This window comes from Corylus avellana, chromosome 5 (genome assembly GCF_965113065.1).
Source record: "Corylus avellana chromosome 5, dhCorAvel1.hap1.2, whole genome shotgun sequence".
In the NCBI taxonomy this organism is placed as follows: domain Eukaryota; kingdom Viridiplantae; phylum Streptophyta; class Magnoliopsida; order Fagales; family Betulaceae; genus Corylus; species Corylus avellana.
In genome coordinates, this window is record NC_142494.1 from 15,066,638 (window position 1) to 15,090,345 (window position 23,708).

The 23,708-nt window shown below is 35.0% G+C and overlaps 1 protein-coding gene across 1 annotated transcript; it reads right to left on the minus strand.

Annotated features, from left to right (window-relative positions):
- Nucleotides 1–377: 377 nt before the first annotated feature.
- LOC132180786 (mitogen-activated protein kinase 20) lies at nt 378–7,803 on the minus strand. The gene is made up of 10 exons (XM_059593731.2): nt 7,341–7,803; nt 5,719–6,127; nt 5,248–5,375; nt 5,037–5,096; nt 2,686–2,835; nt 2,429–2,584; nt 2,023–2,234; nt 1,817–1,918; nt 1,136–1,305; nt 378–1,040 (listed from the first exon to the last, which is right to left on the minus strand). Exons 1-10 carry the CDS (start codon nt 7,362–7,364, stop codon nt 604–606), a joined length of 1,848 nt encoding a protein of 615 aa, XP_059449714.2. The 5' UTR covers nt 7,365–7,803; the 3' UTR covers nt 378–603.
- Between the last annotated feature and the right edge of the window lie 15,905 nt (nt 7,804–23,708).

Genomic DNA, 23,708 nt, shown 5'->3' on the forward strand with positions numbered 1-23,708 from the left:
GCTAAATGCGGGCGGAACTGAGATCTCTTTAATTTTTTTTTTAAAATTTGAGATTATCAAATTTTTATCTAAACATTTAAAATTAATCATGTTTTGACATTTAATAAAGAAACATGACTTACTAAATTTTTTAAGGATAACTTCCTCATTAAATGCTAAAACATAACTTATTTTAGACGATTAAATAAGATAAACGATTAAAATTTATGAATTTAAGAATCTCAAATTTAAAAGAAATTATAAGAAATCTCAATCTGGGCACCCCTCAAGGTGCAAAAATTTCCATTTATTCATGTCAAAAACAATGGAAGCTTCAAAATATGGCCATAACTATTTAGGGTTATAAATGGTTACGAGGGAGAGGAACAAGAAGGATGTATAAAATTGAAAATATAATTTGACTAGAATACAGTTTGTTTGCCGTGAAATATACTAATAGCGTCCAACACAACAACAGAAAGCTGGCTCTTTCAAGGGAATCACTCCCTCACCTCCATCTTTTTACACAGCCCTGAGTTCTTATCCCATCCCATAGAAAGAAAGAGCCTTCCCCTCCTCTGCACATACGTATTACATCTTTCTCTTGGGAAATTCATATTTCATTTAATACATCTTTGTCATACCATACTGAAGAGTCCCAACCTTTCTGTGAGTAGCTGCGGTTGCTGCAGCGGCAGAAGCAGCACTAATCCCGCTATATTGAGCCGTCGCTTGCAGCAAGTTCGTGTCTATAGCTATTCGATCGTCAATGTGTTCTACCTTGGTCACCCCAGCCCGTGTCATAAAAAAAGGGTTGTTGTCAATGTTAATAGCTATATCTGGTGCTAATTTTGCAGCCATGCCAGGCTGAGGGGCTTGTTTAAGGGCTTCTGTTGCAGATCTTTCTTGGCTTCCCGTGCTAGATTTGCGATAATAATATGCAGGAGGGACAGCCTGAGGAGGTAGCACTGCACTTCTGATTACTGTTCTTGGGTCATAGGCATCCTTGATGTTTCCATTCTCGTATGGGACAACTGGCCCAACAACTTTTCCAGGTTTGGCTGAAAAGAAACATATTCAGTTAAAACAAAATACTTGTGAAAAAAGAAGAGCCATTATTATATCATGATCACAATTGGGGGGAGGAGGGAGTTACCCAGTGGGATCCTCTGTTGTGTCTGCATGGTTCTCCCTAAATGCATGGGAATTCTGTCAGCGTCTCTGGAATTTTTGTTGTATGCATCTTCTGGAGTTTGCCGATCTTTGAAGGAAGCAATATTTGATTGCTCTTTGGGAGGGATTGTATTTGAATGTACAATTGTGGACCTGTGAATATCATTGAAAAAGGAAAATTCAATCTACAAGTAAAATTAGCATGGAGAGTATCAGACTTGGACATGAAATCTATGCATGGTATTAAGGGCATCCAAATAGGTAAATGAAAACCACATCCCTCCCTGATCTCATTATGTGTATCCAGAAGATATAGTGGGGGGAGGGGGGAAGAATTTGTTGTATCAATTAGTCTGTGTGTAACATATACTGTGCACACACACAAGCGCAGAGACAAATATATATACATTTAAACATTTGTGATACTTCTAATAAAAAAACTTAAATGCCAAAACCTCCTCTTTCCACATGGCTTTTGTTTTTTGTTAAATTCTAAACATTATTACTTTTTTATTTTTTGATAAGTACTAAACATTATTACTTTATACAGTATTAAAACATATAAAACAAGTTGCAGACAACTAATCGACTTTGATTATAGTTTTCCAGAAGTACAAAATGACCACAAAAAGACCAATGAAATCGGGCGGAGGAATGTATTTACCTAGGAAGAGAGACGTGCTTTCTTTCAAGCGGAATGACTGGCCCGCTCTTATTACCATTTTCCTCAAGATATGCAAACTGCTTTCGAAATTGATCAACAGCACTGTAAAGAATATGCAAGGGAAATCAGTAGAAAGTAGGCAGAATGATCTAACCCGTCTGTATGATAAAAAAGACAAATTGGAAAACAATAAAGATAGCTAGAACCTTGGATAGAGAAAATTAGTCCTCTCAGTCCCATTCATGTAGTCTTTCAATAGTTGAGGATGGTACTCTAGAATTTCCCGGAAAATTAACTCCCTTATGTCCTCCTTTGTGACCCTTCGCCTCTCAAATTCAAATTCCATCTTTGTAATAGGCTGGCAGGAAGGTTCCCTTTCAACTTTTGAAAGTCCCTTGAAGTAAGGATCGGCCAGTGCCTGATATAACACCAAAACATAAAAGAATAATGCATTAACAACTTTTTTTTTAATAAGTATAAAAAGGAAATATTGTATAAAGGAAGAGCATATGCTAGATGCACCAATATGATGCTTAATTCCATATTTTCAGTAGCAAAGGAAAAGCAACTGTTAAGGCACACGTAGAAATGGCATAATGCAATGAAACAAACCTCTTCTGCAGTAGGTCGGTCTTTTGGATCAAAGGCAAGCAATCTTTCCAATAGTCGTAGTGCTAAAGGATCGGCATTTGGAAATTTTTGTTCAAATGGCACTGGCTGCTTTTTCCTCATGCTAGTTAAGTATCTCCTTGCCTTCTCATTACGAACCTGCAAACAGAAGAAATTTATGGTACAAGCATAGTTTAAGCACAATATTTAAATCGAGTAACATGAACCAATGATGCAAAGAAGGGGAAAAGCTTGCCTACCCGAGAAATGGTATCTAATGAAGGTGTCCCTAGCAAATCAGTCATCAAATCCAACTGATGTACAACATTTTTTCCAGGGAAAAGTGGCTTCCCAGTTAATACCTCAGCAAATATGCAGCCTATACTCCATATATCAATTGCTGGTGTATACTGCATCCAAATGCCATATATTTTTAGTGTAAGCATAATGAGTTTAGATTATGCAATAACTAGAGCTGGATTATGAAGAATTACTAGAACAAGCATAGTCCACAACATTCCAATACAGTGTAACATATTGAAATGCCACAATAGAAACTTCACTGTTACTACTTTCTTATGTCAAATATGTGATGGTTTAGAAGATTCATGGCATCCTGGTTCGACTTAGCTTACACACACTTTGTTTTGATGTGATGCTGTACCAGAATTCTGACATCTAGCATGGTTTCGGTCATAATTTTTGCTATTTCAACGTATTTCCCAGTCTCCCTCTCACAGCAATACAATAATGCAAATTTCCCTAACTGAGACAGGTTAAAGTGAACCAAAACTGATTCAAACAAGCTGACACTTTTTCATGGAGAAATGACTTTCCCCTACCCACAAGAATGCAGAAGCTCCTTAAATATCCATACCTCATCAAACCCATAGGGACTAAGTTTACTTTGCAGCTGAAGAAAACCAGAAGAGGGGCCTACTTGTTAAATAAGTCTATCAAACATGATTAAGAGTGGCAAAACTAAAAGTATTTAGGTATCATCCTGACTTCCCTAGGGAAGACATTGTTTTGATCTGAATTACTGAAGGCAGTTCAACTATTTAATTTTAACTCCAAATTCTAACTAATATGAAGAATGCTAGGCTTACAAACAAATTTTACAGAAAAACTTTTACAAATTGATGTGGCACAACATGATTGGATATAAGTTAAGTTTGTAAAAGTTTTTCTGTAAAATTTGTTTATAAGCCTAGCACTCCTCAACTAGTATAACAGAAAGGATGGCAGCACTTTAGAGGCCATTAATATCACAAATAATGAGAAATATCAGCTGCACATCAAGTTGAGAGGGATGACTCTACTATACCACAATGGTGACGTGAGATTTCATCTTCTTAATAGTTCAATATCATAAGACCATTTAATTTTTTATTTTTTATTTTTGATAAATAATGTGTATTCAATCAAAAGAGAAGAGGGGCACAATTACGCCTTTAGCTCAAAAGATCAAGAAAAACAGGGAAATTAGAAACATGCAAAGAATCATAAGTAGTTGTCCACTGGTAAAGGGTTATGAAGAAAAAGGCCTTTAGCTCCTTACACTCACAATCTTCAAAACTTTGATAATTTATTTCTCTCCAAATACACCACATTTCTTTATCTTTCTTATCTTTTCTTTTCTTTTATTTAAAAAAAAAAAAAAAAAAAAAAAATTTAAAAAAAAAAAAAAAAAAAAAAAAAAAAAAGCGAAATGGTGTAATCCAATTACACAAGAATGATCCAAGAAGAATGCCTAACCAAAAAAAGACAAAAGATCAAGAAAAACAGGGAATTAGAAATATAAAAATAAATAATAAAAAAAAAATTCATAAGTGGTTATCCTTGGTAAAGGGTTATGAAGAAAAAGGCCTTTAATCTTCAAAACTTCGATAATTTATTTCTCTCTAAATACACCACATTTCTTTAGCTTTCTTTTCTTAATAGGAATGAATTTCTTAGTAAATAGAGTCCTGACTACTAGGATGTTACTGGACTGGTAAAGGGTTATGAAGAAAAAGGCCTTCAGCTCCCCACCACCGTCCTCTCACAATCTTCAAAACTTCGATAATTTCTCTCTCCAAATACACCACATTCTTTAGCTTTCTTTTCTTAATAGGAATGAATTTCTTAGTAAATAGAATCCTGTGACTACTAGGAAGTTACTGGAAAACATTTTCCCATAAGCACAAACAGCAACTTACTGGCTTATTAATGTGCTTTGAGATATGTAAGGAAGGAAAATTTGTATAAATGGAGGGTATAATACCTTCATCATTTTACACTCTTTCCTTTGCTGACCCATACTTGATAAGACTCATGCAGATCCCAAACAAATTGAATTTTTTTTTTTTTTTTAAATAATCATAACGATAATCACTTTTTGGCAAGAAATTGAAGATAATATTCTCTAGTGAAACAAATACAGCCATAAGGAGCAAAATTCCAATGAAACATGTTATAAGAATCTCCTTGAAGCTTTCTTTGTAAAAACTGATCACATAGATGGATCAATCAAGAGTACTTGTCAAAAAAAAAAAAGATGGATCAATCAAGAGTGCTACAATTTGTTACATTGGTCTTTAAAAAACTTGATAAATATTTTGTGTCATACCTTTGAGAAAAATGATCCACATAGCTCTGGAGCTCTATACCATCTTGTAGCAACATAGTCCTGCAAATTTGAGATACAAATACGTGAAGTGTCACACTCTATTTCTAAAACAGATATGGATAGCAAAAATGATATCATATATTACACCAAAATAGTGCAGAGATTAAAATATTAAATGAAAAAACATCACAGATATTCTTTCATGGCATACCGTCCAAAATATTGTTGTAGGCGTATCACCGAATGCGACTCTTGCTAAACCAAAGTCACAGATTTTAAGTTTACAGTTTGCATTTGCCAATATGTTCTTCGGTTTTAAATCTCGATGGTAGACATTTGCTGCACCCATGTAGCCAAATATCAGTAAATAAACATATTCTACAAAGCCACAAGGTTCAGGGAAAAATGAAAGAAAAGATGGAGACAAGGAAAAAGTATGCTATTCGAATTTCTGGGAATCAAGCATGGTACATGGAGCCATTCCCCAGGCATAAGGGTAGAATTGAAACTGATGGCTATAAGAAGGTTGTAGCCAGCCTAAACTACTCAAAGGTTAGAGGGAGAGAGAGAGAGAGAGAGAGAGAGAGAGGAATTAGGTTAAACCCACTTTTGCTTTATCTTAAGATTTAGAAAAGTCAAGATTAGAGGTAAAGGTACCAAGCAATTAGGTTAAAACTAGTACCAGTGTGAATATACTTCAATGCACGTAGTAGCTGGTATAGGAAAAACTGATAGTGTTCTCGGGTCAGGTCATCGTTGGCTTTGATGACTTGATGAAGATCTGATTCCATGCACTCAAAAACAACATAAATATCTTTAAAGTCCCTTCTCGAGGGTGGAAGCATAATGTGTTTAATTTCAACAATGTCGGGATGTCGTAGAAGTCTGAGCAGCTTTATCTCACGAAGAATACGCGCAGCATCAGATATGTGCTCAAATATATCGTGTATTTTCTTTATGGCTACTTTTTCACCAGTATGAGTGTCAATTGCCGAGCAAACAACACCATAACTTCCTTTCCCAATAACTTCCTGAATTTTGTATCTATTGGCATCACCATATTCCGAGAAAAAGTCCATCTCAGTTAAATTCTGTGACATAGAAAAAGCCAGATAAAACACATAAATAAGGTGATATATGAGAAACAAATATATGCTTTGATAGAAAATAATGAATAAACATTAAAGCACTTAAATTCTGAAAATCTATTTTGAATTGACAGACAATGGAGAAGAAGATAATCCAACAGACTCCCCACTCCTCAATAATTATAAAATTAATTATTTTAATTGGTAAACACTAATAAGTTTCATAAAATTAATTGATATGTTGATCCTGTTATGCCTTATCTATATTACAAACTTTCCATCCTGGTATACATTACCCTCAAATTACACTTTCTCTCCCACAGATGCAAACATTTTATGGAAAAAGAATCAGAACAGCTACTCAATAATTTTAAGAGCAATGAATCAACATCTAATTGTTAGGAAGAAAAACAACGCTTAAATTACCAGCAAATACCTCCAATTTTCTACTTATGGCACTATTCCGTTGATCTTAAAAGCCAGAATATAATAGAAATCCATGAATTCAGGCGTTGGAAAAATCAAAACCAACCAAAAGAGTAAGAGAACACAGAAAATTACCAACAACAAAAAAATGGTGCAGAATAACCCAAAATTTGAAGGGAGAAAAGAACTATTCCCTCAGTGAAATATCTCTTTCAGAGAGAGAGAGAGAGAGACACACAAAGTGAGGAATAAATAAAGTGGCATCTAACAATAACAAAGAGAAGCATAAGAATTAACTTCAGGAGGTAGCATTCCAGAATAAGAATGAAACCCACTTCTTTTAAAAGCGAAATCTCATTAACTATTTCCGTTATCAATTACCATCATAACGCAAAATAAAAATAAAAAAGCTGAAAGCATTCAAATTTATTTTCAAATAAGAAGCTAAAAACGTTCAAATGAAAGTACAGACAAAAAATTTCATTACCGTCTCCTACAAAACTAATAACCCACCAAATCCCATTCACACCATCAAACAAGTATCCTTTCAAAGCTGAATCTGCACAAAGACCCTAATTTTCAAATAAACTCGCATACAAACATTTCCACAATCATCATTTTCCCATAGACACTTAAATAGACGGTAAGTTGTTAGATTTCGATTGTAAAACATGAAAAATTCAATCTAGATTTCAAATCGCACAACCCAACAAACAGACATGCAAATAGAAACTCAAACTCAAATCCAACACACATAATTTTTCATACAAAACACGGAAGAACCAATCACCTTTTTCCTGTGATCTTGCTGCATTTTTAGCCAAACCCAGAATCCAGTTTCCAAGAAATTTCAGCCTAAACCTCTTCCCCAGTAGAGATCACGCACAAACAGAGAAATCCCGGGTCTAATACTAGGCTAAAAAGCTGAAACTCAGCCACATTTGCCCCACCTACCCCTGCTCCGGATGACAAGCCCACGGTCCCACCTTATTCTTCTTCCCGGAAACCCCTTCACGCAACATAGAAGAATCCAACTGAACAGCAACAAATCCCTCATGCACACACCCCTTGCTCTCCAACCCCAAAATCCTCACACCACAAGCAACACACAATGATAACAACCGCTATCATATACTTCCCAAATTCATCATTGGAAGCCGAAAAAGTGAGAGAGATAGAGAGAGGGGCTCTGGAGCCTGAGAGATCTACAACACCGACAAAATGTGTGAGACACAGAGAGAGAGAGAGAGAGAGGAAAAGGGTGAGGGGGAGAGAGAGGTATATAAGGCACAAATCTAGGGGGTGAAAGCTGAGGGGACAGTTTTGGTATTAATGCGTATTTTGTTTATCCGAAACGTATGAATACGGATATGGAGGTGGGACACGTTAGTGGCAACCGCTGTAAATCTGTGGACAGGTCGGGGTGGTTAGGTGAGCCTACTCTCTCTCTTGGAGGCTTGGAGCTATGGGAAAAGAAGTTGGACACGTCATCTCAACACGTGGCAAGTTCGTACAGGATAAGAGGGAAGTTGGGCCACCACGTGGACAATTCTGATTGGCACGTGCATTAAAATTATATGAGACTATTCCGACAAAACTTGTTAAAAGAGGATCACCACTCACTACACCTAACAAACTATATTTGAATATTCTTCTCTCGGCTGTACAAACTACATTAAGAGCTCGTTTGATATTGTAATTTTACATACTAAAAAAATAATTTAGAAAGCGTTAAAAATTATGCGTTATCGAATCATAACCCTGTTAATTATGTTCTTAAAAATGAACAATTTTAAACGTCAAACTATAATTTTATTAAATGCACGATTTTAAAATCGTAAATCCAGACAGACTCTAAAACTTAACTAAGTAGGTTTTAATTTGCATGTTAGAAGTTTTCTAAATAGTTTCACCACTCAATTCATGTAATAAAAAGATAGATATCTAAATCAAAGTCGCACGTGATTACTGTTCCGTTAGTCAAAGCGGCTTTGACTGACGAAATTGCTAAATTGTAAAAAATTGAAATTTTGTAGGGATGGATTGCAAAAATTGAAACTTTAAAGTTCGAATTAAAAATCGCTGCGAACTTCGAAGGAGTAAAGTGTAATTTTTTCTTATTTAAAGTAGGTTTGAGATTGCATTGGAAAATAACGCTTTCAAAGTTAAAATAGTATATTTTAAATATTTTGAGAGTAAAAAATGTCAAAAACTTACATTTAAAGTTATTTTTACGAAATATATTAAGCTAAAAATACATTTTAAACTCCCTAATACAATTAAAAAAAAAAAAAAAAAACTGTTTTTATCAAAAAGGTGTTGCATGGCTAGAAAGATCTGAAAATATTGACATAAAAATATCTTGGGTACAATTATTGTGAGAAGCTTTATATGGGAATGGGGCATCTAATAAATGAATAAGACAATTTTCTTAAGAGACCTAAAAATAATTTATTTTCCACTGACGTCAGCTTGTATTATGAATTGAAAATAAATCCAAAAAATGCTGGCCATATTATGTTTTTTAATTTGGGTTATGATTTCGGAGGACTGTATATTCTGTGTATATTCTGTGATCGTAAGAGTTTTTATGCTGTTGATCACTATTAATGAAATCAAATTGATTTTTTCTATATATATATATATATGCAAGCCATAATTTTTTATTTTTTATTTATTTTTATTCCATAACATAATGAGCAACGTATTCATATATAAATTAAAGAATAGATCCAAGTAGATTTTTTATAAAAATCACAAACGCTTTCCAAAATTTATTATAAAATTAATGTTTTAATTAATTAATTATAATTACTTCCTGAGATAGTCTCTCTTTCAACATATACGTAAACTAGCATGTGCACCACATTTTACTTGCTACAATATATAAATAATAAATTATAAATAGCACCAAAAATATAAATAATAAATAAATAAACGAATCTTATGGGTACCAGATACACAGAAGAATCAGAAGTAGAAAAATTATTTCTAGAAGTTATTTTATAAATTTTTTTTTTATTATTTTAATTCAGTCGGTACATGAAAATCAGCCTCGCACCTTCCAACGTCGACGTTTTATCCAACTTGAATTGACTTTGACGGATTGATATAAAATAACAATTTTTTTTTTTTTTAGAAAAAAAAAAAAAAAAAAAAAAAAGAAAGACAAGGAAACATATTGTTGAGGAGTCAGCATTATTGGAAATTAATATAAATTAAGAAATATCAACAATAATTAGATTGTATTATTTGGATTTCTTAAGTATAATTAATAAATATGTGAAGATTTTATACGTACCCTATATATATTAGTGTATTAAAGGATTTCACTTATTATGCCATCAATGACGGCTCAAATAGAACATCAATGACGGCTCAAACAAGCTTATCAGAACATCAATGAGGCTTACATGTATTGTCATTAACCCTTTAAATGACTAATTTTGTGGGGGTATTTGGAAGAGGTTTTTTTTTTTTTTTTTCTTTTTAAAGAATTTTAAAAGAACATCTGGTTTGGTTGCTTTAAATTGATGAAATTTAGATACTCAAGAGAATGTGGCCTCCCTTCTCAACTCAATTTTATCCAAAATGTGAATTCCCTTATAGAGATATGAATTTTGAGGGCTGTTAGGCGTTCTAACACTTTTTTTTCAAATTCTCTTTTTCTAAATGATCTAAACTTCACATTTATTTAAGTAAAAAAATATATATATAAATCTATTTATTTATTGAGTTGACCAGATCATTTGGGAAACGGAATTTTGGAAAACGTGTTGGGATGTCTAGTATTATCCATGCATTTTTTATCTCTACAGTTTGCTTAATAACTTTCTAGGGTAAGAAAAAAAAAAAAAAAAAGTAAATTGGTCCATACTATTAAAAAAAAGTTGACAAAATCTATGAATGTATCATATTAGCACCAATCATAGTGAGACACTTGTCACTTACAATAAAAAATATAACAAAATTAATAATAAAAAATAAAAAAAATAAACATATTTTTTAGTCGAGCATATTCCATGGTTCACCACCCAAAAGAACCACACATCCTCAATGGCCTACCGGACACCAACAACCTTAGCAGCACACCTACCGATATAGATCTTGGCACTAGACTTGGATTCATTGAAGTAGGCCTGCTAAAACGGGGCGGTTATAATCGCCTTGTTAACCGTTTTGATAAGCGGTTATTAAAACCCTCTAACTGTCTAGGCTGGTTGCGGTAAGCGGTTTTAGGAGGTAGGACAAGACAGTTATAACCGCCAACCGCCTTCATTTATATATAATAATATAAATATATATTAAATATTTTATATTAATAAAAAGCCAAAACGACGTTGTTTTGGTATTAAACACCTAAACGTCATTGTTTTGGAGGGAGGGTTTCATCTTATTCTCCTTCACTACCTCTCAATCTCATTCTCATTCTCTCATTCCACGGTTCTCAGGTCTTTGACTCTTTCAACTCTCACTGTCTCACAGAGTCACAGACTCACTCTGTATCCAGACATATTATTTGTTTAGGTTTTGGGCCATTTGGTTATGCTATGCCTCCATTTGGATTTTGTCCTTTTAATTTTTTTCATTTGTATTTGGATTTATGGATTTTGGCTATTTATGACTATGTATGTGAAATATATAATGTGGCATGTGATGTTTTGGACTATAAGCCTTATTCAAAAACATTGGTTGGCCCAAAAAACAGCATTTTTTTTTTTCATCTTTTTTGGAATATTTTGACATGAAACCCTTAACATAAGCCCAAAAAATAGGCCAATTAAAGGCCCAAACTATTTAAAAGCCCAAAAACCCATATAAAAAAAAGCGGCTATAAAACCGCCAATTATTGGATTGAATAACTGCTAACCGCCAGTTATAAAATAACTGCTAACCGCTTAGGCGGTTGTGGTTGCGATTGTAGCCAATAATCGCCGGTTATAACTATTTGAGCACCCCTACATTGAAGGACTTTACCAGTGACTGATTCTCCAACACCGATGATCGTCGTTATTTTTGCTCTGGTTATGGAAAGATAGGACTTTGATAGCTTGTTTTTTTAAAAAAATTTAATCTTTAATAATTTTTTATTGCTAGTGACAAATGTTACACTATAATTGGTGCTAATGTGACACATTAATAGATTCTGTCAACTCTTTTAATCACTAGAGTGAAGGAGCAATTTGTCAAAACCTCAAACCACAAAGACCGAAAAATGCATTTATCCCCCTTTTTTTTATTAGATATTGTTATGGTCATACAAGAAAAGTTAGAAAGTATGATAATTTTGTTATTACTAGTTTTTTTAATGCCGCTTTTTGCGTTTGATTTTGACCTTTTGTAAAATTTGTATACAAAAGTGATGAATTGTTTTATTCCACAAAAAAGGGAAATTGATAGATTTTATTTGGCTGTAAATAGTGTTACACCCTGCTTAACAAACTACAAAAAGTAATAAATATATAGTGTGATAAAAATAAAGAGAATTTATGGTGTAAATAGATAGGGAGGAATTGAGCTCATTGGTATTTAATCCTAGGGTAGTTGACATTGGGTATTCATTTTTAATTAATTAAACAGTTATGTGCAACTTCGATTGATCGAACCTAGGGTTCGATTGATTGGAATTGAATCTCCTGGTGACAAAACTACACATGTGATAAACAACCCGCATTAAACAGTTTTGACATACTTTGATTGATCTAACTAGTTGTCGATTGATTGAATAGAGGTTTAAGCATGAGAGTAGGGGAGATTCAACATGCGTTTAATGTGAGCTACCGTGTTTCGATCAATCAAACTTATTTTTAAACATGAAATACAAGCTACTATAAAATGAGGGGGAAAAGTTTATTTGTTTGTTTTCCCCTTCATTATATAGAATTAGAGGCCAAACTTTGAGAGAGAGAGAGAGAGAGAGAAGGCTTGCATAGAAGAGGAGCAATGTTATGTACCCATCCTACCACTCATGGTAGACGTGGCATTCTACTAGAAGATTCAAAAGACCTAGTTGGAGTCCAAGAGGAATATCAAAGTGGCGGCTGATTTATATGGAAAGATGCAAGAGGGATTCGTTGCTCATAAAGCACGGTCCTTAGTAGGAAATAGGAGTCTTCTTATGGGAAGGATTCTAGTAGGAGAATAAAAAAGGATTATGCTCATAAAGCAGAATTCTTAGTAGGGTCAATAAGGGATTTTGTATTCCCGCTAGAATTAGGGTTTATTTCTATGTGTAGTTCTTAATGCAACCTCTATATATAAAGAGGGGTATTGATCAATAAAAATCATCAGAAAATTATCATACAACTCTTGTAGTTGCTTGGAAGGCAAGGGTACCTAGAATACCCTACTATCACATCCATTCACGTTCACCATAGGAATGCTCTTTTAATGCTTTCTAGAGTAGCTTAGACGTTGGTTTAAAACTTAGACATATTATACCTTTGATGTTGTTTAGAGTTGGGTTTAGCATTCCATTATATTTTCTATTGCATGGGGACATTGTTTTGAGATAGGTAGTCTTAGGAGGCCTTTTGGTAGCCTTAGAAATCGATGTAGGAGGATAGGATGCCAAAGGCACAAAATAAGGTTCTACCTTAAACGTTCTAGGCAGACGTACGACATCAAGCCCGGACGTACAGTTAGAAGCGTTACAGGGAACGCTATTTTGGTCGGCCGTCTGATAGCTCCAGTTTTCATGCTTTAGGGTTGTTTTAGTCAAACCTAGGACTAATAAAAGGTTTTCCACAAATTTGGAGGACTCGAACTTGTTGAAGGAGTACTCGAAAGATTTAATCGACCCAGGTGAGTTTTAACTCACATAATGCTCGCTGTTATTTTCTATGATTGCACGTCCATTTTGTTTACCAAAACATGCATATTTGCAACTCTCACGATTTACACTTGTTACACATGAACTCTAGCATTTTTTAGAAAAACGTTGTCCTGAATATGTTAACAAAGTGAGACTTGTAAATAGCATGCATATAAAATACAAACAAGATAAATTGCATCGTATGACATGGTACACCGGTACGTGCGGTACAATGGCTGGGGCACTGATATTGTATTACAGGTCCCTCAGGACGGCGCCAATCCTACTGAGAATGGGTAATATCTCAGGTAGACCATACTCTTAAACTATGACTGTTACCTTATATCATATGCATATATCATATATCTATATCACGTCTATGGAAAATTATTATGATGGAACTGTTACATACCATTATAAAAACTGGCATGGGCATTATATGCGTTAACATTCACTAAGTCTTTAGACTTAGGATTCGATCTGTTGATCTTTTGTCAAGACAATTATATTATGAGTTGTAACCTTATTTGATGATGGTCTGATGACCGGTACATTTGATGATTATCTTTATGTTATGAGGTATTTTGTTTATTCTGGTGTATGAATGTGTTGTTGTGTATGTAATGCTCTTTATTCCTGTAGTTTAGAAAGTCTTCCGCTGAGGTCTCTCATCTATGAGAAGTTGAAATCCTTAAGTCTTGTCCCGTGAAGGATAGAGCTGGGAGACGAACTATGAGATAAATTACTAGTTAATTGACGTGCCCATCAGAGTCATTACATTAATACAATGCCGGTACCTGGACCATTGTATGCTACCGTCCATCCCATTAGTGGCACAATTGAGTCCGACCTCGGGTAGCCCACACTACTAATGATGTCCGCCCTATAATGACCACCCATTAGGGAATGGCTGTGCCTTGGTCACGAAACCATTGGATCGAAAGCCCACACACACACACACATTTGACCATAGAATGAAGTCAATATAGTAAGCCCATGACCATTATTCAGCACGTACCGGTGGCCATGTCATACAATACATCTTATCAACTAATTATTAAAGCAATTACCAAGTTGTTGCAAAATGTAGACATGCTCATATCATACTCGTGGTCAGTCAACTAACATATCACACGTTTTTAAGGAAAGAGTTCATAAGTGTTTACTTACCTCATATGCTCGCTTGAATCTTCTGACATTGCTAAATCTTACTATAACAAAATACGACACGTTATTATGCGCAGTTCTAAAGGACCCTTATGAGCAGAATACTAAGCCTTATCTAACAAAATGATTGCTAGACTCTAAAATACACGTGAGTGGAGCTTAAGGGCGGGTGCCTGGCTTATTTGCCCTACGTCTGGGTTCAAGGGCGTACGTCCGGTCAGTGAGTTAGGCAATCTGGCAGAAAGCTCCAAATTGTGTTTTAAGGATTTTTATGGAATCTCTAGGCTACTATACCTCCTTCTAAGCTACTGAATGAGCACATGCATCATACGAAAACTCAATATCATGTAGTACAAGGAATCAAAGAAGCTTTTAGAACTCTTTTGAAAACATTTCTAGACTTTGTAAGAAAGGGTGCAAAAATGTTAACAGGGTATTTTTAAAACATATAACAGTAAATAAGCAATAATAACAACATCAAAACACAAGAATGGGCAAGGGGTTACCTTGGGAAATGGCAAGAACACAAGCTTTCTTCATTCTCTCTCTCTCAATTCACAAAACTCACAAAGAACACTCACACAAGAGGTTACACAGAGGGTCTGAGGCAAAAAATGAGTTCAAGGGACGAAGAGGGGGTTGGTATTTATAGGCCAGAAAAACTGAGGGCGCTACCAACTACTCTTAAAAGTAGTGTACGCCCAGTACTATTTACTCAATGGTCCGAAGGGTGCATCACACATACAGTAAGTAGCGTACGTCTGGTGGTCCTCTAGCATACGTCTGGTACTAAAAACAAGAGCGTATGTCTGGTGGTCTTCTGGCGTACGTCTAGTAGTAAAGACAAGAGTGTACGTCTGGTACTATTGGGCGTACATACGGTCAGTAAGGGTGGGGTCTGGTTTTGCTTCAAGGCTTTAAGTGTGAGGGCTTTGGGTTATGTTGAGATAGCTTAGGGTTTTTTGTTTAAAGCTAATTTAGAAGGCTATTAACTTGTTGAGTAAGGGTTTAAAACTCCTTTTAAAATGATTAAAAAGTCGGGGTATTACACCATACCTAGGGAAGATGGGTCGTACCACATCGTAGTGGTTAGGTGGACGATCTGTGCCAACCGAAGATGGGTTATACTTATTCTCTTGATTGTATATATCCTATTAAAGAATTAGATAATCCATACCTAGGGAAGATGGTTGTACCACATCTTAGTGGTAAGGTGGAGGATCCATGCCAACTGAAGATGAGTTATACTTATTATTCAATAAGGTATTTTCTTGCTTATTTATGATATGCATAAAATGAATTTCTTGATTAAATATAATTAACCATTGTTGTACGGATAGAGATGAAGTCAATACCTTACACTCTATCTTATATTTCAATTCTCTTTTATTTTCATGCACTTTAGTTATAAAAAGAACGCAATCATCTTTTAAATTAAGTTACTTTTGATCTTAAGAACTTGATAACACCTACGTAGTCCTTGAGGTTCGACACCCTCAATATAGCCCTATCCTACAGGAATTCGTACTATTGAGAGTGGTATTTTATTATTGATATATTGTGGTATATACAAAGACCACATCAATTTTTGGCACACAAGCGTCAGCTTGCCAGATTCCAGCACCTCAATTCCAGCGCACCTACGGGCTGTTTGTGAGCTTTTATTTTCTGTTTTCTGTTTTATTTTTATTTTTTTTTCTTTTAGTTATTGTTGGGTCGTCGTTCATTATCTTTGCCTTTAATTACTTGTGACCCTGACATTGAACGCACTCTTAGACAACTTACGTCTGAAAGTAATTCTAATTTGCTAGAAGAGCATACCATTGAGACCTTGGGTGACCCTATAGCTTTGAGAGATCATTATCTCCCTACCACTTTCACGTCCCCCTCATGTCTTAGGCTGCCGGACATTACAGTAGCTCACTATGTGATTAAGCCTAGTATGATTCAGAGTTTTCCATCCTTCGTAGAGCTTAGTACTGAAAACCCTTACGACTTCCTTAATGAATTCCTAGCAATATGTTCCACCATTAAATTGACTGGATTCATCGAGGACGCCCTAAGGATGCAGCACTTTCCCTTCTCCCTCAAGGAAAGAGCCAAACATTGGTTCCATTCCTTAACACCAAGCTCTATCACTTCTTGGGTTGAACTACAACAGGAATTTTTGAAGAAGTATTTCCCAATAGGAAAAACCAATGACATTAGGAGAGCTATCACTAGTATCTCCCAATATGAGGGTGAGCAATTCCATGAGACCTGGGACAAATTGAAGGACCTTCTTAGATCATGCCCACACCACGTTGTCTTGAAATGGCAACTGGTGCAAAGCTTCTATGATGGCTTGACCGAGCCTCATAAACAAATGGTTGATGCATCTTGTGGGGGGACCTTTATGATGAGGAGTGGGGATGAAGCATGGATCCTTTTTGAAAAACTTAGTGACAATTCTGCACATCATGCTTCAGCTAGCCGTAGGCGACCTGCACCCAAGGCTGCAAAGGTTGAAGGTCTATTTAAGATAGGGAAGCCTAGCAATAGTGTGAACCCCGATATAGCCAATCTATCTCGAAAGATGTCAAGGGTTGATTGAAGAAGCTTACTGTTTTCCTGTTAGAAGTGCCGTCAAAATGGGGCACGTAACATGGAGTTTCTATTTCCTCGTCAGGATGAGACATGTAACAGGGAGTTACCATTTTCTCGTCGGAAGTTGCGTCAAGACGGAACATGTTACGAGAGTTGCTGTTTTCTCATCAGGGAGCTGCGTCAGAACGAGGATGTATGGGAGTGAAGCTGAAGCTACTGCTTTCTCGTCAAGAACCCCGTCAGAACGGGACATGTAACGAGACCATAGCTGAAGCTACTGTTTTCTCATTAAAGGTTGCGTTAAGACGAGACAAGTGACGGGGAGGAGACATTTCTTCTTCACGTAGGACAGGACTGCTTTCTCATTAAGACGTGGGTTATTTCAGATCTACGAGTCTGGCCTTCACGTCATAATGAGAAAGTGTCCCATTAAGATGTGACGATGAAAATGTTTCACTATAAAAGGATTTCTGTCACTCATCATTCTTGAGACTTTGGAAATTTTTTGGGTGAGCTTTCTTCACTGAAGTCTTAATTTTTCTTCACGAGTACAGTGTCTTAGTGGTGTCGTTTTATTCAAGAGGGGGTGTGTTATAGTTTGGAGCTGCCATTTTCTCTTGATTGGCGTGTTGCCTTTGGTGTGTTGCCTTGTTCGTTCTTTTACTTAAAGATTGCTACTTTGAATGCTTGGTGAAGGAAGTCTACCGAAGGGTCAGGAAGGAAAGGGTCAGGAAGGAAAGTCATTGCTTGAAGATGGTTATGATGGAGACAAGCTAGGAAACTTGTTGTTCTTACTAAGTTTAGAGGTACTCAAGGGAGTGAGTATTGTCTCTTCTATAAATGTGAATTTTCATTTAATGATATCTTAGGTTTGACTGCCCTTGAGTGGTTTTTACCTTGAGGTGTTGAAGGGTTTTCCACTTCGTAAACAAATCTTGTGTTGTGGTTGTGTTGTTCTATTTGTTTCCACTGTGCATCATTTGTGTTTGATGAAATGGCTTAGTCTCTTATATTTGAAATATTTGGTTGCTAGGGGTAGAACACGATTCTAGTAATCTTTCAACACCAAAGTCATATATAAAGTAACTTAGGGCCTCTACATGTATATAAAGGAAAATATACGAGCACACATGCGCGTGCACACACTACACAAAAACAATTTTTTTTTCACTGGAGTTTTCTGACGTGGCATTTCTGACGTGTGTTAAATGTCAGGTACATAGGAGTCAGTAAATTTTTTTTTTCTAACGTGTTACTGTTTAGCACGTCAGAATTTTCTGACGTGTCAAGAAATTAAAAAAAAAAAAAAAAATTTAAAAAATTTTTATGGAATTTTTTTTTCAATTAAAAAATTTATTAATTTAATTTTTTTTTTTTTGTAATTTCGCACGAGGAAGCTGCCTTGCAAAGAAATTTGTTTCTCTGCACTTTAATGGTGTAGAGAAAATTTTTTTGTATCTCTGCACAGCACCTCTCTTCTTTTCTCAATTTTCTCTTTCTCTCTCTTCTTTTCTTCGGCCAGCTCTCCCTTTTCTCCATTTTCTCACTCTCTCTCTTCTTTTCGATCTCAATTTTCAAAAACCCTAACTCAAACCAAAAAAATCTTAAAAAAATCAAAAACCAAAATCAAAAAATCAATCTGAAAAATCAAAAACCCAAACGTCAAACCCAACAAATCTTAAAAAACCCAAAAAATCTTCTTATCTTCTGTTATCTTCTTCTTCTTCTTCTTCTTCTCTTCTCCTTTTTTTTTTTCCTCTTCTCCCTTTCTTTTTCTTCTTCTTCTGCTTTCTTCGATCTACTGCTTCTCAATTTTTTTCTCTTCACCTTTTCTTTTTCTTCTTCCTCTAGAGGGAGCTGCCGTGTAGAGAAGGGAGATTGAGAGAGGAGAGAGAGAGTGTGGGGAAATAAATGAACAGAAAAAGAATAAGAAAAGGAAAAAAGTAAAGGGAAATAAGAAGAGGGAAAAAAATCAAAATCCCGTCCTTTTTTTTTTGTGACATGTCAATATTTAGTACGTCAGAAAATTCTAACGTGCTATTTTTTGCTATGTCAGAAAAATATTTTCTGACGTGGTATTTTTTGCCACGTCAGAAAATAGTAGTTTTTTTGTAGTCTCACACACACACACACACACACACACACACAAATTAACCTTATTCTTATATGTGTGTGTGTGTGTGTGTGTGTGTGTGAGACTACAAATTAAGAATAAGGTTAATTTTATGAAATAACCAATACAAGCCAGCAAAGGCTGGTACGTACAGTTACTACGCATTAACTACATCACACATCAATCTATAAGATTTCCTGAATACAGAATGAAACGATATAACAATGGGGCATAGAGATGGTGATTATAAGTATGAAGGACCTGTTTTTTTAACCGAAGCAGTGGACAAACGGTCATATAGCTGTAGAAATTGAATGGTCATTCAAGACCAACGGTTTTAAAATGCCAGCAAGAAATTCAATGGCTTCAAACGATCATATAACCCTTTAAGAAATTCAACACTAGCTTGAAGTTAAAAGAAGAAGAAAAAAAATAAAATAAAATAAAAAGCTCAAAAGGTGTTTGTAACGCAAGTAAACTACAACAGATATGAGCCTCAATAAAATCCGTTGTAATTGGGCTTCAGACTCACCGTATCAGAAGGAGATTCCACCTTTGTTGTATATATACTTCTTAGCCTGTCGAGTTTCCGAAAATTGGTCAGGAGCTAAATTATTCAGTTTTTTTTTTTTATTCTCATTCGTACTCTTGATAGTTTTTCATTCATGGCCGCAACCACCAGCTTAGTTGACTGCATTTCTGCTCAACTTCTACCTTCCAGGTCTCTTTTCGAGCACCTATTTGTCTAAATTGAGGTTTTATGTTGTTTTGCTTGTATATGATTTTTTTTCTTCTGCTATATATATATATATATATATATATATATATATATATATATCCTTTGAACATAGTATTATCTTCCCATCATGCCAGAATATAAAAGAAAATAATAAAATAGTCATTACAAAAAGGGTGTTGCTTTTGTCCTAGTGGTCTGTGTCATGTGATTTCCACCGAACGAGTCAAAGTAGCACTATAAACGAATATAGAAATTGGCTTTCTTCGTCGCCTGGTGGTAGGGAACACCCCACAAAGAAAGGATTAAAGAAAGGATTAAAGAAAGGTGATCAGCGGCGGATATGAAGGGATTAAACAAATAGTTTTATCATTTTTGCCATCACGCACGGAAAAGTGCCTGACCCATAATTCTTGCCCACCCCAAAAATTGAGAGATTCCTTGTCCTTATCATTCAATCATTGAGTTCCTTTGACTAAAAGAAGGTGACAAAGGGCCAGCCTTTGCACAATTACCATATGCTAATTTTGAATTATGAACGAATGTGGGACTTACAATTCAATATCTTTGAATTTCAACCAAAATTTACTTCTTAGATCACTATAAAATGAGTTTACTCTTTTTGAAAATAAAAAATAAGATGATTTTATCTAAAAATTGAAATTAAAATTATTATATGGATATGTGCATGATAACAATATAGTTAAAAGCTGCTAATATGGTACAATATTAACCAGTTGATCTTTTTGGATGTAAGATTTGTTAAGTTAAAGAATACTTGGTCTTTTGGCAAAAAAAAGAATGAAAAAAGATAACTTTTTTACCATGTACATTTTTTTATTTTTCCCAATTAAAAGGACAGGGAAACCAATTGTGACCAGAATAACATATTTCTGTTGAGAACCCGCATAAGCAAGGCCTAGATGGTGAAAATCGCAAGCGCTCCCTTAAGTTTGACTTGAGTTATAGCTTGGCTTACTCCCACCGAAGCATCAGTAGAACTAAGGTAGTTTACACTAATAAGGCATGGAGATTCTCATTGTGAGATTCAAACCCATGCCCTAGTGTATACCTAACCACTTTGAAAATTTCCTTACACCATTGAACTCCTGCCCTAAATAGATTTTTACTAGGTACATGTTTAGTTATTGTATTCCAAGGTTCAAATGAAAATATGAATACTTCAATAAATAGAATCGAAACAATAGATAATTAGGCATATGTAAGATTTGTTACCTAATTAGGCACATATATCGAAGTTGAAAGAAAGATTTTTTTTTTTTTTTTTTTAATAAGTCAATGTAGTTAAATTTATTGGGTCTTTTTCTGAGCAGGTTGGGACTAATAACTTAGGTTAATTGACAATTAACTTGGGAAAATATATTAAGGTTTTAAAATGTAGAATAATGCTTTGTTATCTTCCTTCCAAAAATGAAGTTGTTCACCTATAAATATAATCAGGTCGTCTAGCCATAAGAGAAGACAAGAAAACTTTTGATGGTGATTCATGCCAAAAAGGAAAAAGACAAAGAAGATCCGAATAAATTTCACCTCTATATTACTATAGAACTTTTTTTTTTTTTTTTTAATTTTTAATTTTTTAATTTTTTTGAGATGTCCGCACAAGAGGAGGAGGGGGGATTCGAACTAGTGACCTCCAATTCATTAGGCGTGGTTCCTAATCGATTGAGTAACCTCTTGGGGACATCAACAAATAAACTATTAGATGACAATGATTGATCTGACTATAAACTTGTCCATTCTCACCTCAGCTGGCTATCATTCTAATTTCTAAGTGTTAAGATCTTACTGAGCCTAAAAGCAAAAATAAAATGGGCTGGAGAAAAGTGCGGTCATCAACAAATTCAAGGCACAAAATCGTCTACTAAGGCAAGCATATATAGGCATAAGAATTTGAATAAAGCTTGAGCTGAGATAGAATGGATTTCTATATGACTATAGGTTGCATTTTACAAAGATGCCATTGAATATTATATTATATTCAACATAAACTTAGTTGTTTTCTTTTTTCTTTTTTGTTATTAATGTAACTTTAATCTTTTATTTGTGTTGTTAATAATTGAAATACCTAATTACTGACGGTCCTGGAGGCCATCCGTCAAAAGCCTGTGGGGCGAGATGATCACGAGACCACTTCAAACTAAACAAGGGCCCAAGGTCAGCCTGGCCTAAGCCCAGAAGTACTCGTCATGCCCCAGGATGGGCCGGGTAACACCCCAACCTTTAATTCAAATTAAGTATGTTCTAATTATTATAAGTGAGTGTAGAGATTAATTCCAAGTGCTAAGAGCAAGAGGTAGATTTTTGAGCTTTTAAGAATTTCCTGTGTAACCTAAACATGTGAAGTTAGATCTCAAATGCTCGATACCTGGTAAACATATTCAAGGTTGGATCTTGAATGATTGAAGTTGGATTCCGAATATTCGAAGTTGGATCCCAAATGTTCGATAGCTGTCTGGAAGTTTTTTTAAGACGCCTACCTCATCTTGTGGACTCACATGGGAGCTTAAATAGCGACCTTTCGCCCTTTCACTCCCATTTTTGCCCTTTTGAGTTGAGGGAGCCTTAGAGTGAGTGACAGAGAGTGGGTTTGGAGAGAGAATTAGCTCTTTTGTAACTTTATCTTCAAGAAGAGGTTATCGCCTTAGCTTAATTAAACTCATTTTGTTTGATGTTATATTATTGCTTAGCTTCTGTTATTTATTTTTATTTTTTTAATGGTTTAGACAACCCTAGTTTGTAGATATTGTTGGGAATACAATGGCAAAATCAAAGGTTGCGCAGCAGAAAAAAATCAAGGTCATATAATACTTTTATAGGTATTAAGAGATAAAATATTCTATGAGAGATATAAAGAATTCTGAAAATGAGTAAAAGGATAACAAGGAATATTATCTCTTTTCTTACTCATATATATGACTCAAAAATTGAAAATCAATTTGGAAGAGATTTTCCATAAAAAAAATTATCACATAAAATTATTGTGCGGAGAATACATGGTAAAAATTTGGAGTCAATTGGAGCACATTTAGGGCTCCAATTTGATTGGAAAAAGTGAATGAACTTGGACGGATGAAAATTTGGATAAATGATCCGAATTGGTTAAATCGAAGGTCAGAATTGTAACGCCCCAATGAAATCATTTAACTGGTAATAGACTCTATAGTTCGCCTCCCAACCTTGTTCTATGAGAAACAAAACTCATGCATCTCATCCTCTCCGAAGAGAGTTTACGGCGGAAGACTTTTAATTAAAGGACAAAGATAGCTATAATTTAAATCCATAATCACAAATAACCAGAGTGAAACTTAAAGCATTATAACATAGATTAGCTCCCAAATGTTGCGGTCATAGACCAATTATCCAAAATATAATACATACCACGTCTAATTGTTCTAGAACAACATTAAAGCATACATTTAACCAAATACAACATGAAAATAATCTTGATCATGTCCTCACGAGTAGCTATGTTGGCATCCCACATGGATTTAAGCTAGACGAGGTCCAAGTCCTCAAAAATGACCCTGATCAAATCCCTCACAATCACCAGGTGATTTCCCGGATCTTTCTTCTGCTAAACTAGCTATAACAGCGCATATATACGTATGGAGGGAAAATGAATACAAAAGTAAGTTCAACGACTTAGTGAGTAAAAATACACATGACGTACACATCATTAAATGATAAACTCAATTGTTTATAAACCACATGCAACATT